At 47.5% G+C, this 13,291-nt stretch overlaps 1 protein-coding gene across 1 annotated transcript in view; it reads right to left on the reverse strand.

Annotated features, from left to right (window-relative positions):
• Positions 1-9,166, reverse strand: part of LOC132777483 (insulin receptor substrate 1-like) — a 32,424-nt gene extending 23,258 nt beyond the window's left edge. Inside the window, exon 1 of the mRNA XM_067469651.1 lies at positions 8,832-9,166. Coding sequence (XP_067325752.1) covers positions 8,832-9,159 — 328 coding nt within the window. The 5' untranslated portion in view covers positions 9,160-9,166. The remainder of the gene's footprint in view (positions 1-8,831) is intronic.
• Positions 9,167-13,291: the final 4,125 nt, after the last annotated feature.

Genomic DNA, 13,291 nt, shown 5'->3' on the forward strand with positions numbered 1-13,291 from the left:
ACTACTGTGGAGTCCTTTGGAGTCTTCTTGCCTGGTGTCCTTTAAGCAAAGGCCAGATGGGCATCTCTTGGGAGGGTTTTGATTGTGTTTCCCTGCCTGGTAGAATGAGATCAGACTAGATAGCCTTTGGGTACCCCTTCCAACTTTAGTGGAATATAGACTACTGTGGAGTCCTTTGGAGTCTCCTTGCCTGGGAACTGTTAAGCAGAGGCCAGATGGGCATCTGTTGGGAGGGTTTTGATTGTGTTTCCCTGCCTGGTAGAATGAGATCAGACTAGATAGCCTTTGGGTGCCCCTTCCAACTTTAGTGGAATATAGACTACTGTGGAGTCCTTTGGAGTCTTCTTGCCTGGGACCCGTTAAGCAGAGGCCAGATGGGCATCTGTTGGGAGGGTTTAGATTGTGTTTCCCTGCATGGTAGAATGAGATCAGACTAGATAACCTTTGGGTGCCCCTTCCAACTTTAGTGGAATATAGACTACTGTGGAGTCCTTTGGAGTCTTCTTGCCTGGGACCCGTTAAGCAGAGGCCAGATGGGCATCTGTTGGGAGGGTTTAGATTGTGTTTCCCTCCATGGTAGAATGAGATCAGACTAGATAGCCTTTGGGTACCCCTTCCAACTTTAGTGGAATATAGACTACTGTGGAGTCCTTTGCAGTCTCCTTGCCTGGGAACTGTTAAGCAGAGGCCAGATGGGCATCTGTTGGGAGGGTTTTGATTGTGTTTCCCTGCCTGGTAGAATGAGATCAGACTAGATAGCCTTTGGGTGCCCCTTCCAACTTTAGTGGAATATAGATTACTGTGGAGTCCTTTGGAGTCTTCTTGCCTGGGACCCGTTAAGCAGAGGCCAGATGGGCATCTGTTGGGAGGGTTTTGATTGTGTTTCCCTGCATGGTAGAATGAGATCAGACTAGATAGCCTTTGGGTGCCCTTTCCAACTTTAGTGGAATACAGACTACTGTGGAGTCCTTTGCAGTCTCCTTGCCTGGTGTCCTTTAAGCAGAGGCCAGATGGGCATCTGTTGGGAAGGTTTAGATTGTGTTTCCCTGCATGGTAGAATGAGATCAGACTAGATAACCTTTGGGTGCCCCTTCCAACTTTAGTGGAATATAGACTACTGTGGAGTCCTTTGGAGTCTTCTTGCCTGGACCCGTTAAGCAGAGGCCAGATGGGCATCTGTTGGGAGGGTTTAGATTGTGTTTCCCTGCATGGTAGAATGAGATCAGACTAGATAGCCTTTGGGTACCCCTTCCAACTTTAGTGGAATACAGACTACTGTGGAGTCCTTTGCAGTCTCCTTGCCTGGGACCCGTTAAGCAGAGGCCAGATGGGCATCTGTTGGGAGGGTTTAGATTGTGTTTCCCTCCATGGTAGAATGAGATCAGACTAGATAGCCTTTGGGTACCCCTTCCAACTTTAGTGGAATATAGACTACTGTGGAGTCCTTTGGAGTCTTCTTGCCTGGACCCGTTAAGCAGAGGCCAGATGGGCATCTGTTGGGAGGGTTTAGATTGTGTTTCCCTGCATGGTAGAATGAGATCAGACTAGATAGCCTTTGGGTACCCCTTCCAACTTTAGTGGAATACAGACTACTGTGGAGTCCTTTGCAGTCTCCTTGCCTGGTGTCCTTTGAGCAGAGGCCAGATGGGAAGGTTTAGATTGTGTTTCCCTGCATGGTAGAATGAGATCAGACTAGATAGCCTTTGGGTGCCCCTTCCAACTTTAGAGGAATAGAGACTACTGTAGAGTCCTTTGGAGTCTTCTTGCCTGGGACCCGTTAATCAGAGGCCAGATGGGCATCTGTCGGGAGGGTTTTGCCTGGTGTCCTTTAAGCAGAGGCCAGATGGTCATCTATTGGGAGAGTTTTGATTGTGTTTCCTGCATGGTAGAATGAGGTCAGGCTAGATGGCCTCTAGATGCCCCAACTGTAGTGGAATACAGACTACTGTGGAGTCCTTTGCAGTCTCCTTGCCTGGTGTCCTTTGAGCAGAGGCCAGATGGGCATCTCTTGGGAGGGTTTTGATTGTGTGGCAAAATAAGGTCAGGCTAGATGGCCTTTGGGGTACCCCTTCCATCATGCACATGGGAACCCCTACTAGGCTGTTTCCTTATGGCAACCGGAGGGATCCCAGAGGTCGCAATGGCCCGTTTCCAAGGCCGGCCAGGAATAGGAGCCACGCAAGGACAGCGCGTCCCATGCGCCGCCTCCGCCACCACCGCCACATACCAGCTGTGCACACAGAGACCCAAATGCATGTGTCATGAATGGCCAGCCACGAAAGAGAGAGAAGGAGAGAAAGCCAGAGAGCCAAGGGTTATCGGGCCCACGTGTGGCACCGCCACAAGCACGGCATGTGCCAAAGGGGCCCCAAGAAGGCCGTGGCGGAGGATCTCTCTTTCCAATGCTTCTTCCCAATGCGCCTCTGGTGCAAAGTTCGGCCTCATGCGCCACTCATGGGGCCTCCAAAGGGGTGGGGCGGCACAGTGTGGCATGCGTCCCACTGCAAGGCACGGGGCTCTCCGGTGGCGCAAAGGTCCCCAAATAACCTTTGGCCTCAGAGAGAGAGAGAAGAGAGAGAGTCTGGCCAGTCACCACCAGACAGAGGCTGTGACACCCCAAAGGCCATCTAGTCTGACCCCTCTAAGCAGAGGCCCATCCAGACTCTGCTTAGAAACCGCCAAAGAACGAGACCATCAGACTCCCCGGCTGTTTATATTCTTCTAAATTTGGAAGGGGCACCCAAAGGACATCTAGTCTGACCTTATTCTGCCATGCAGGGAAACACAATCAAAACCCTCCCAACAGATGCCCATCTGGCCTGTGCTTAACCACCAGAGGAGACGCTACCAGACTCCCAGGCTGTTTATATTCTTCTAAATTTGGAAGGGGCACCCAGAGGCCATCTAGTCTGACCTTATTCTGCCATGCAGGGAAACACAATCAAAACCCTCCCAACAGATGCTCATCTGGCCAGTGCTTAACTGGCAGGGAAACACAATAAAAACCCTCCCAACAGATGCCCATCTGCCAGAGAAAGAGATTCCACCAGACTCCCAGGCTGTTTATATTCCTCTGAAGTTGGAAGGAGAACCCAGAGGCCATCTAGTCTGACCTTATTCTACCATGCAGGGAAACACAATCAAAACCCTCCCAACAGATGCCCATCTGCCAGAGAAAGAGATTCCACCAGACTCCCAGGCTGTTTATATTCCTCTAAAGTTGGAAGGGCCACCCAAAGGCCATCTAGTCTGACCTTATTCTGCCATGCAGGGAAACACAATCAAAACCCTCCCAACAGATGCCCTTCTGCCAGAGAAAGAGATTCCACCAGACTCCCAGGCTGTTTATATTCCTCTAAAGTTGGAAGGGCCACCCAAAGGCCATCTAATCTGACCTTATTCTACCATGCAGGGATACCCTCCCAACAGATGCCTATTTGGCACAATCAAAACCCTCCCAACAGATACCCATCTGGCTGGTGCTTAACTGCCAAAGAAGGAGACTCCACCAGACTTCCAGGCTGTTTATATTCCTCTAAAGTTGGAAGGAGAACCCAGAGACCATCTAGCTTGACCTTATTCTGCCATGTAGGGAAGCACAATCAAAACCCTCCCAACAGATGCCCATCTGGCTGGTGCTTAACCACCAGAGGAGGAGACTCCAGACTCCCAGGTTGTTTATATTCCTCTGAATTTGGAAGGGGCACCCAGAGGCCATCTAGTCTGACCTTATTCTGCCATGCAGGGAAACACAATCAAAACCCTCCCAACAGATGCTCATCTGGCCAGTGCTTAACTGGCAGGGAAACACAATCAAAACCCTCCCAACAGATGCCCATCTGCCAGAGAAAGAGATTCCACCAGACTCCCAGGCTGTTTATATTCCTCTAAAGTTGGAAGGGGCACCCAAAGGACATCTAGTCAAGACCTTATTATGCCATGTAGGGAAACACAATCAAAACCCTCCCAACAGATGCCCATCTGCCAGAGAAAGAGATTCCGCCTGACTCCCAGGCTGTTTATATTCCTCTAAAGTTGGAAGGGTCCCCAAAAGACATCTAGTCTGACCTTATTCTGCCATGCAGGGAAACACAATCAAAACCCTCCCAACAGATGCCTATTTGGCACAATCAAAACCCTCCCAACAGATGCCCATCTGGCCTGTGCTTTACTGCCAGAGGAGGAGACTCCACCAGACTTCCAGGCTGTTTGTATTCCTCTAAAGTTGGAAGGAGAACCCAGAGACCATCTAGTCTGTCCTTATTCTGCCATGTAGGGAAACACAATCAAAACCCTCCCGACAGATGCCCATCTGGCCGGTGATTAACCACCAGAGGAGGAGACTCCACCAGAGTCCCTGGCTGTTTATATTCCTCTATATTTGGAAGGGGCCCCCAAAGGACATCTAGTCAAGACCTTATTTCGCCATGCAGGGAAACACAATCAAAACCCTCCCAACAGATGCTCATCTGGCCAGTGCTTAACTGGCAGGGAAACACAATCAAAACCCTCCCAACAGATGCCCATCTGCCAGAGAAAGAGATTCCACCAGACTCCCAGGCTGTTTATATTCCTCTGAAGTTGGAAGGAGAACCCAGAGGCCATCTAGCTTGACCTTATTATACCATGCAGGGAAACACAATCAAAACCCTCTCAACAGATGCCCATCTGGCCTCTGCTTAACTGCCAGAGGAGGAAACTTCACCAGACTCCCTGGTTGTTTATATTGCTCTGAAGTTGGAAGGAGAACCCAGAGGCCATCTAGCTTGACCTTATTCTGCCATGCAGGGAAACACAATCAAAACCCTCCCAACAGATGCTCATCTGGCCAGTGCTTAACTGGCAGGGAAACACAATCAAAACCCTCCCAACAGATGCCCATCTGCCAGAGAAAGAGATTCCACTAGACTCCCAGGCTGTTTATATTCCTCTGAAGTTGGAAGGAGAACCCAGAGGCCATCTAGCTTGACCTTATTATACCATGCAGGGAAACACAATCAAAACCCTCCCAACAGATGCCCATCTGCCAGAGAAAGAGATTCCACCAGACTCCCAGGCTGTTTATATTCCTCTAAAGTTGGAAGGGGCACCCAAAGGACATCTAGTCTGTCCTTATTCTGCCATGTAGGGAAACACAATCAAAACCCTCCCGACAGATGCCCATCTGGCCGGTGATTAACCACCAGAGGAGGAGACTCCACCAGAGTCCCTGGCTGTTTATATTCCTCTATATTTGGAAGGGGCCCCCAAAGGACATCTAGTCAAGACCTTATTCTGCCATGCAGGGAAACACAATCAAAACCCTCCCAACAGATGCTCATCTGGCCAGTGCTTAACTGGCAGGGAAACACAATCAAAACCCTCCCAACAGATGCCCATCTGCCAGAGAAAGAGATTCCACCAGACTCCCAGGCTGTTTATATTCCTCTGAAGTTGGAAGGAGAACCCAGAGGCCATCTAGCTTGACCTTATTATACCATGCAGGGAAACACAATCAAAACCCTCTCAACAGATGCCCATCTGGCCTCTGCTTAACTGCCAGAGGAGGAAACTTCACCAGACTCCCTGGTTGTTTATATTGCTCTGAAGTTGGAAGGAGAACCCAGAGGCCATCTAGCTTGACCTTATTATACCATGCAGGGAAACACAATCAAAACCCTCCCAACACATGCCCATCTGCCAGAGAAAGAGATTCCACCAGACTCCCAGGCTGTTTATATTCCTCTAAAGTTGGAAGGGGCACCCAAAGGACATCTAGTCTGACCTTATTCTGCCATGCAGGGAAACACAATCAAAACCCTCCCAACAGATGCCCATCTGCCAGAGAAAGAGATTCCACCAGACTCCCAGGCTGTTTATATTCCTCTAAAGTTGGAAGGGGCACCCAAAGGACATCTAGTCAAGACCTTATTATGCCATGTAGGGAAACACAATCAAAACCCTCCCAACAGATGCCCATCTGCCAGAGAAAGAGATTCCACCTGACTCCCAGGCTGTTTATATTCCTCTAAAGTTGGAAGGGGCACCCAAAGGACATCTAGTCTGACCTTATTCTGCCATGCAGGGAAACACAATCAAAACCCTCCCAACAGATGCCCATCTGGCCAGTGCTTAACCGCCAGAGGAGGAGACTCCAGATTCCCAGACGGCTTATATTCCACTAAATTTGGAAGGGGCACCCAGAGGCCATTTAGTCTAACCTTATTGTACTATGCAGGGAAACACAATCAAAACCCTCCCAACAGATGTTGTACTTAAGCGACTCCAAGCAATGAAACTCCAAAGAACTTCATAGTGGTATATATTCCATGAAAGTTGGAAAGGTCCCCCAAAGGTCATTTAGTCTGACCTTATGCAGGTAAACAATCAAAACCTTCCTGACGGATGCCCATCCAGCCTCTCCTTAAAGGCAAAAACCACTCCAAAGGACTCCACATAATTAAAGCATCATTATTAATCAGAAAAAAAAATGTTTTGCCATGAAGTCTCCAAGAGAGGCGGGTAAAAATTATTATTGTTGTTGTTGTTATTATTATTCCCAGTTTGGAGTTGTGCAATCCCTGGCTTCCTTCTCCCTGGACATTGGCCAAAGGCAGGACAGCTGCTGGCTGACCGACCGGGGCTAATGGGGAGGCTGAGACATTTATTTACAGGCCAAAGGGGAAAGAAAGGGATCCCTTCAATTAGCACATGGGGAGGGGGATTCCTTTAATTATGGGCACATTGCTTCTTAGCAGCTGGCCAAGTCTGGAAAAGTGATGGGGGTCTGCATGGGGTCTCCTTACATACACCAGAAATGACTCCAAAAAGAAGAAAAATGGATATAAATAAACATAATAATAACAACAATAGATACATGTGCTCTATTAGCACCCATTTTGGACAGTCGCCCAATTATGGCCACTGTCGTTCGTGTGTGTGTGTGTGTGTAAGTGTGTATATATATAGAGAGAGAAAAATTGGGCATAAACATAATAAACATAATAATAGATACATGTGCTCTATTAGCACCCATTTTGGACAGTCACTCAACTATGGCCACTGTTGTCCATATATATGTGTGTTTGTGTAAATGTGTATATATATATAGAAAGAGAGAAAAACTGGACATAAATAATAATAATAATAATTAACAACAATAGTTAAATGTGCTCTATTAGGACCCATTTTGGACAGTCACCCAATTATGACCACTGTCGTCCATATATATGTGTGTGTGTGTAAAGAAAGAGAGAAAAATGGGATATAACTAAACATAATAACAACAACAACAGATGCATGTGCGCTATTAGCACCCATTTTGGATAGTCACCCAATTATGGCCACTGTCGTCCATATATATATGTGTGTGTGTGTATAGAAAGAGAACAATTGGACATAAATAAATATAACAACAACAACAGATACATGTGCTCTATTACCACTCATTTTGGACAGTCACCCAATTATGGCCACTGTCATCCATATGTGTGTGTGTGTGTAAGAGTGAGAGAGAGAGAGTGTGTGTGTGTGTGTGTGTATGTATGTATGTGTATATATATATATATATATATATATATATATATATAGAAAGAGAGAAAAAATTGGCTATAAATAAATATAACAACAACAACAGATAAATATGCTCTATTAGCACTCATTTTGGACAGTCACCCAATTATGGCCACTGTCGTCCATATATGTGTGTGTGTGTGTGTAAGAGTGAGAGTGTGTGTGTGTGTATATATATATATATATATAAATAGAAAGAGAGAAAAAATTGGCTATAAATAAATATAACAACAACAATAGATACATGTGCTCTATTAGCACCCATTTTGGACAGTCACCCAATTATGGCCACTGTCGTCCATATGTGTGTGTGTGTGTAAGTGTGTGTATATATATATATAGAGAGAAAAAAAATTGGACATAAATAAACATAATAATAATAATAATAACAACAACAACAACAATAGTGATACATGTGCTCTATTACTACCCATTTTGGCAGGTCACCCAATTATGGCCACTGTCGTCCATATATATGTGTGTGTGTAAGTGTGTGTATATATATATATATATATATATAGAAAGAGAAAAAAATTGGACATAAATAAACATAATAATAATAATAATAACAATAACAATAGATACATGTGCTCTATTAGCACCCATTTTGGACAGTCACCCAATTATGGCCACTGTCGTCCATATATATACATGAATGTGTGTTTGTAAACAGAGAGAGAGAGAAAGTGGGATATAAATAAACATAACAATAATAATGCCCCTCACTGAATGCAAACCTCTGCCACTTGGAATCCGAGCAACATGGCAAACGGGGCCGTGGCTGCATTGATGCCAGGTAAACATTCCCTTTCCCCTTCCAACCCTGGTGGGTATTGATCTTTCCTTGCTCTGTGTGCGCATAGCAAAGCGGGGAACGGCTGCTCAGATACGAATAACATAGGAAACCTCCTTTGTAGGGCCAGGATTTTGTTTCTTTGGGGGTCTTGCAAAGGGGAGACCACGGCCTTTGCAATCTGTCCATCAGAGGTCTGTCACTCTGGATATTTTGGCTTGAGACCTTCTACCGATGGACCATGAGGCTCACCAGGTCTCCAGAAATAGGCTCAGAAGGATGCTACGACTTAGCAGGCATGGTCCAACTTGGGCCCTCCCTCCAGGTGTTTTGGACTGCAACTCCCACAATTCCTAACAGCCTACCGGCTGTTAGGAATTGTGGGAGTTGCAGTCCAAAACACCTGGAGGGAGGACCCAAGTTGGCCCATGCCTGGTCTATACGCCTGGGGTAGTCTAGATGTCCTCTGTGGCGCCCTGGGACTCACCCTTGTTGCGCAGCTCCACCATGGCGGCGTACCACGTTTCCTGCTCCTCGGGGCTCTCAGCGGCCACCCCGAAGGTGCCTTCCCGGCCGTAGAGGACCACCAGGTGCCGGTGGCGGGCGTCCTCCCGCTTGTTGACGTTGAGGGCGCTGCTGAGCGGGATGGTCCTCTTGGGTCGCGGCTGCGAGCGGAACTTCTTCTCGCTCTCGTAATACTCCAGCCGCGCCGGGCCACGGTCGCTGGCGCAGCGCAACACGAAAAACCGCCGCCGGTGGGACTTCTGCTTGCGCAGGTAGCCGCACAGCCGGACGTCCGAGTCCGAGGCGTCCATCTTGGGCCAGAGAGGAGGGCCGGTGACCCCCGTCTGGTCCAACGCTGCTGGTCAAGAGCGGACGGTGTGCAGGAAAAGGAGAGGTCCAATTCCAGCTATACGAAGAGCAGGGCCTTCATCGCAGTGGCCCCCTTTCCTCCTGTTTTCAAGTTGATTGCACTGAGAAGGAGCTCCAATTTGGATTTTGCAATTGGGGGCACTTCAGAAGATAATAAGTGGGGTCTGTTTAGCAGCAATTTCCAGTTGCAAAGGAGGAGCGCAAGGCACAATGCGAGTCGATGGGAAAGACACGGGATTCGCACTCGCTTCTACTTGCACAGAAAGTGTACCATGCACAGCAAAGTGGGCAAATAGGAAAGATACAAAGGGGGATTCGCACTCATTTCCACTTGCATAGAAATTGCACCATGCACAGCAAAGGATTTGCACTCGCTTCCACTTGCAAAGGAGGAGGAAGGCACACAAAAAGGTGTGAAGGTGAAGGAGGATTCACACTCAATTCCACTTGTGTAAAAAAGTGCACCATGCACAGCAAAGAGGGCAAATGAGAAAAATACAGAGCATTTGCACCGGCCTCCACTTGCAGAGAAGCAATGCACAAAAAAGTGTGAAGGCGAAAGAGGATTCGGACTCACTTCCAACTTCAAAGGAGTGCAAGACACAACAAGGAGGATTTGCAATCGATTCCACTTGTGTTGAGAGTGTACCATGCACAGCAAAGTGAGTAAATGGAAAAATTAGAGGATTTGCACCCGCTTCCACTTGCAAAGGAGAAGCAATGCACAAAAAAGTGTGAAAGCAAAGGAGGTTTTGCACTCCCTTCCAATTTCAAAGGAGCGCAAAAGCACAGCAAAGTGAGTCAATGGGAAAGATACAGCGGATCTGCACCAGCTTCTCTTTGCAAAGAATGCAATTCACAAAAAAGTGTGATGCTTAAGGAGGATTCACACTCGCTTCCACTTGCAAAACGGGCACAATGCACAGCAAGTTGAGCAAATAGGAGAATGCAATACACAAAAAAAGTGTGAAAGCCAAGGATTTGCGCTTGCTTCCACTTGCAATGAAGGAAAACAAGGCACAAGAAAGTGAGCAAATGAGACAGATAAAGAAAATTCCGCAACAGAGAATGCAATACACAAAAGGCGCGAAGACTAAGCAGGACTCACACTCACGTCCACTTGCATAGAAAGGGCACAATCCACAGCAAAGTGAGCCAAAGTTGGATGTATTTGCACTTGCTTCTGATTGCAAAGGGCACACACAAAGCACAACAAAGTGAGCAAGTGGGAAAGTTACAACAGCTTCTGCTTGCAATAGAGGAGCAATGCACAACTTTAAGCAAAGGTGAAAGATGCAGAGGATTTGCACCCGCTTTGTGTTTGCAAAGGAGGAGCACAAGGCACAATAAAGTGAGCAAATGTGGAAAATGTAAAGAATTTGCACCGGCTTCTGCTTGCAAAAGAAGAGCAATGCACAACTAAGCAAATGTGACAGCTTTGAGAGATTCACACTCACTTCCACTTGCAAAAGGGGGAGTGCAAGGCACAACAAAGTGAGCAAATGCAAAAGATACAGAGGATTTGCACCAGAGGAGTACAAGACACAAAAAAGTGAGCAAATGGGAAAGGTACAAAGGATTTGCACCAGCTTCTGCTGGCAAAGGAGAATGCAAGACACAAAAAAAGTGTGACGGCTAAGGAGGATTCGCACTCGCTTCCACTTGCATGGAAAGGGCACAATCCAAAGCAAAGTGAGAAAATGTTGAAGGGTTTGCACTCGCTTCCACAAAGGAGACACGCAGAACACAACAAAGTGAGCAAATGGGAAAGTTACAGAGGAATCACACCGGCTTCAGCTTGCAAAAGAAGAGCAATGCACAACCAAGTGAGCAAACGTGACAGCTTTTGAAAGAATTGCACTCGCTTTTACTTGCAAAGGAGGAGTGCAAGGCAGAACAAAGTGAGCAAAAGCAAAAGATGCAGAGGATTTGCACCCGCTTCTGCTTGCAAAGGAAAATGCAATGCACAAAAATTGTGAAAGCTAAGGAGGATTTGCACTCGATTCCACTCACAAAGAAGGAGCGCAAGCCACAACACAGTGAGCAAATGCAAAAGATAGGGGATTTGCACCAGCTTCTGCTTGCAAAGGAAAATGCAATGCACAAAAATTGTGAAGGCTAAGGAGGATTCGCACTCGATTCCACTCGCAAAAAAGGAGCGCAAGTCACAACAACGTGAGCAAATGCACCAACTTCTGCTTGCAAATGAGAACGTAAGATACAAAAATTGTGAAGGCTAAGGAGGATTCGCACTCGATTCCACGTGCAAAGAAGGAGCGCAAGCCACAACAACGTGAGCAAATGCACCAACTTCTGCTTGCAAATGAGAATGCAAGATACAAAAATTGTGAAGGCTAAGGAGGATTCGCACTCGATTCCACGTGCAAAGAAGAAGCGCAAAGCACAACTAAATGAGCAAATGGGAAAGGTACGAAGGACGTGCACCCTCTTCCACTTGCAAAGGAGAAGCAATGCACAACTAAGTGAGCCAACGTGAAAGCTTTGCCGGATACGAACTAGTTTCCACTTGCAAAAGAGGCGCGATGCCCAACTTTAAGTCAATGCGGAAGATACGGAGGATTCGCACTCTCTCTCCGGAGGACCCCAAGGTGCAACTGGGGCGAGATTCAGGAAAAGATTTACGAGCCCAGAAAGTGCAAAACAACGGAGAACCCGGGAGAATCCTCTTGCACGAGTTGGGAAGAGTGTGGAGACTTCCTTCTGAGACAGATCTGGATCAGATTTGTGGGGGAAAGAGCCTGGGACGCCTTTAAACGTGCGCCGGACGGCTGACCATCTCCTCTGAGGATCGCTCTCCTTTTTCCCGGACAGACAGACAGACGCAGATCACCTGAAGGAACCCGGTTTGTTTACTGACGCAAGACCTCAGCGGCCTCGCCATAACTCTCCGTCGAAGGTGGGATTCTTGCCATCTCTGCCGCCGATGCAGGCAACACCCTTCCAGGCAGCTGCCAGGGGAGCAGGCCAACTGTTTTGCTTTGGAGGAAAGAAAGAAAGAAAAAAGGACGGAGAAATGGGAGCAATGCCTCCAATTCTTCAGTTTTGGAGAGAAAATGCCCCCAAAGAGCAGCTTGGAAGAGCGGAACCGAAAGGCCTGTTTGTGCCGGAATCCGAACAAAGTCTCCTTTTCTGGGTCTGTGGAAAAGGAAGGGAAAAATAAGAGTCACATGAAGAGAAGGAGGAAAGGGACGGCGGGCAGGCGGGTGGGGAGGGAACCATCAGTCAATCATTGATTTGGGGCAGAGGACACTCCGGCACAGAACAGGCTGCAGCACCCAAGGGCAACAGCCCCACGTGCACTATTATTATTATATTTATTTATACCATGCTTTATCTCTCCCAAAAGGGACTCAAAGCAGCTTGACGTAAAAGCATCAGCATACAAATTAAATTATATTATTATTAATTCTTATATCACAGTATCATAAGACCTGTCAGCGGCTTATGAGACTGTGAACCACCGCTGCCTCCTCCTGAAAAAAAATGTAGAATATCACAAAGGACGACCACCTCACCCGCCTCATAGGAAACCTGCTACAAAACAGGAGCTTTTTTGTTGAGTCCCAGGGCCAGAGAAGCAGATGGCGGACACAGAAGAACGGCCTGCCTCAGGGGAGCGTGCTTGCTCCATCCATGTTCAACATCTACACAAATGACCAGCCACTGCCAGAAGGGACAGAGAGCTTCATCTATGCTGATGATCGTGCCATCACCGCTCAAGGAAATCAGCTACCGAACAGGAGCTTCTTTGTTGAGTTCCAGGGCCAGAGAAGCCGATGGCGGAAACAGAAGAACGGCCTGCCTCAGGGGAGTGTGCTTGCTCCATCCATGTTCAACATCAACACAAATGACCAGCCACTGCCAGAAGGGACAGAGAGTTTCATCTATGCTGATGATCGTGCCATCACCACGCAAGGAAATCAGCTACCGAACAGGAGCTTTTTTGTTGAGTTCCAGGGCCAGAGAAACAGATAGCGGAAACAGGAGAACGGCCTGCCTCAGGGGAGCGTGCTTGCTCCATCCATGGTCAACATCTACACAAATGACCAGCCA

Source organism: Anolis sagrei, chromosome 6 (genome assembly GCF_037176765.1).
Source record: "Anolis sagrei isolate rAnoSag1 chromosome 6, rAnoSag1.mat, whole genome shotgun sequence".
NCBI lineage: Eukaryota > Metazoa > Chordata > Lepidosauria > Squamata > Dactyloidae > Anolis > Anolis sagrei.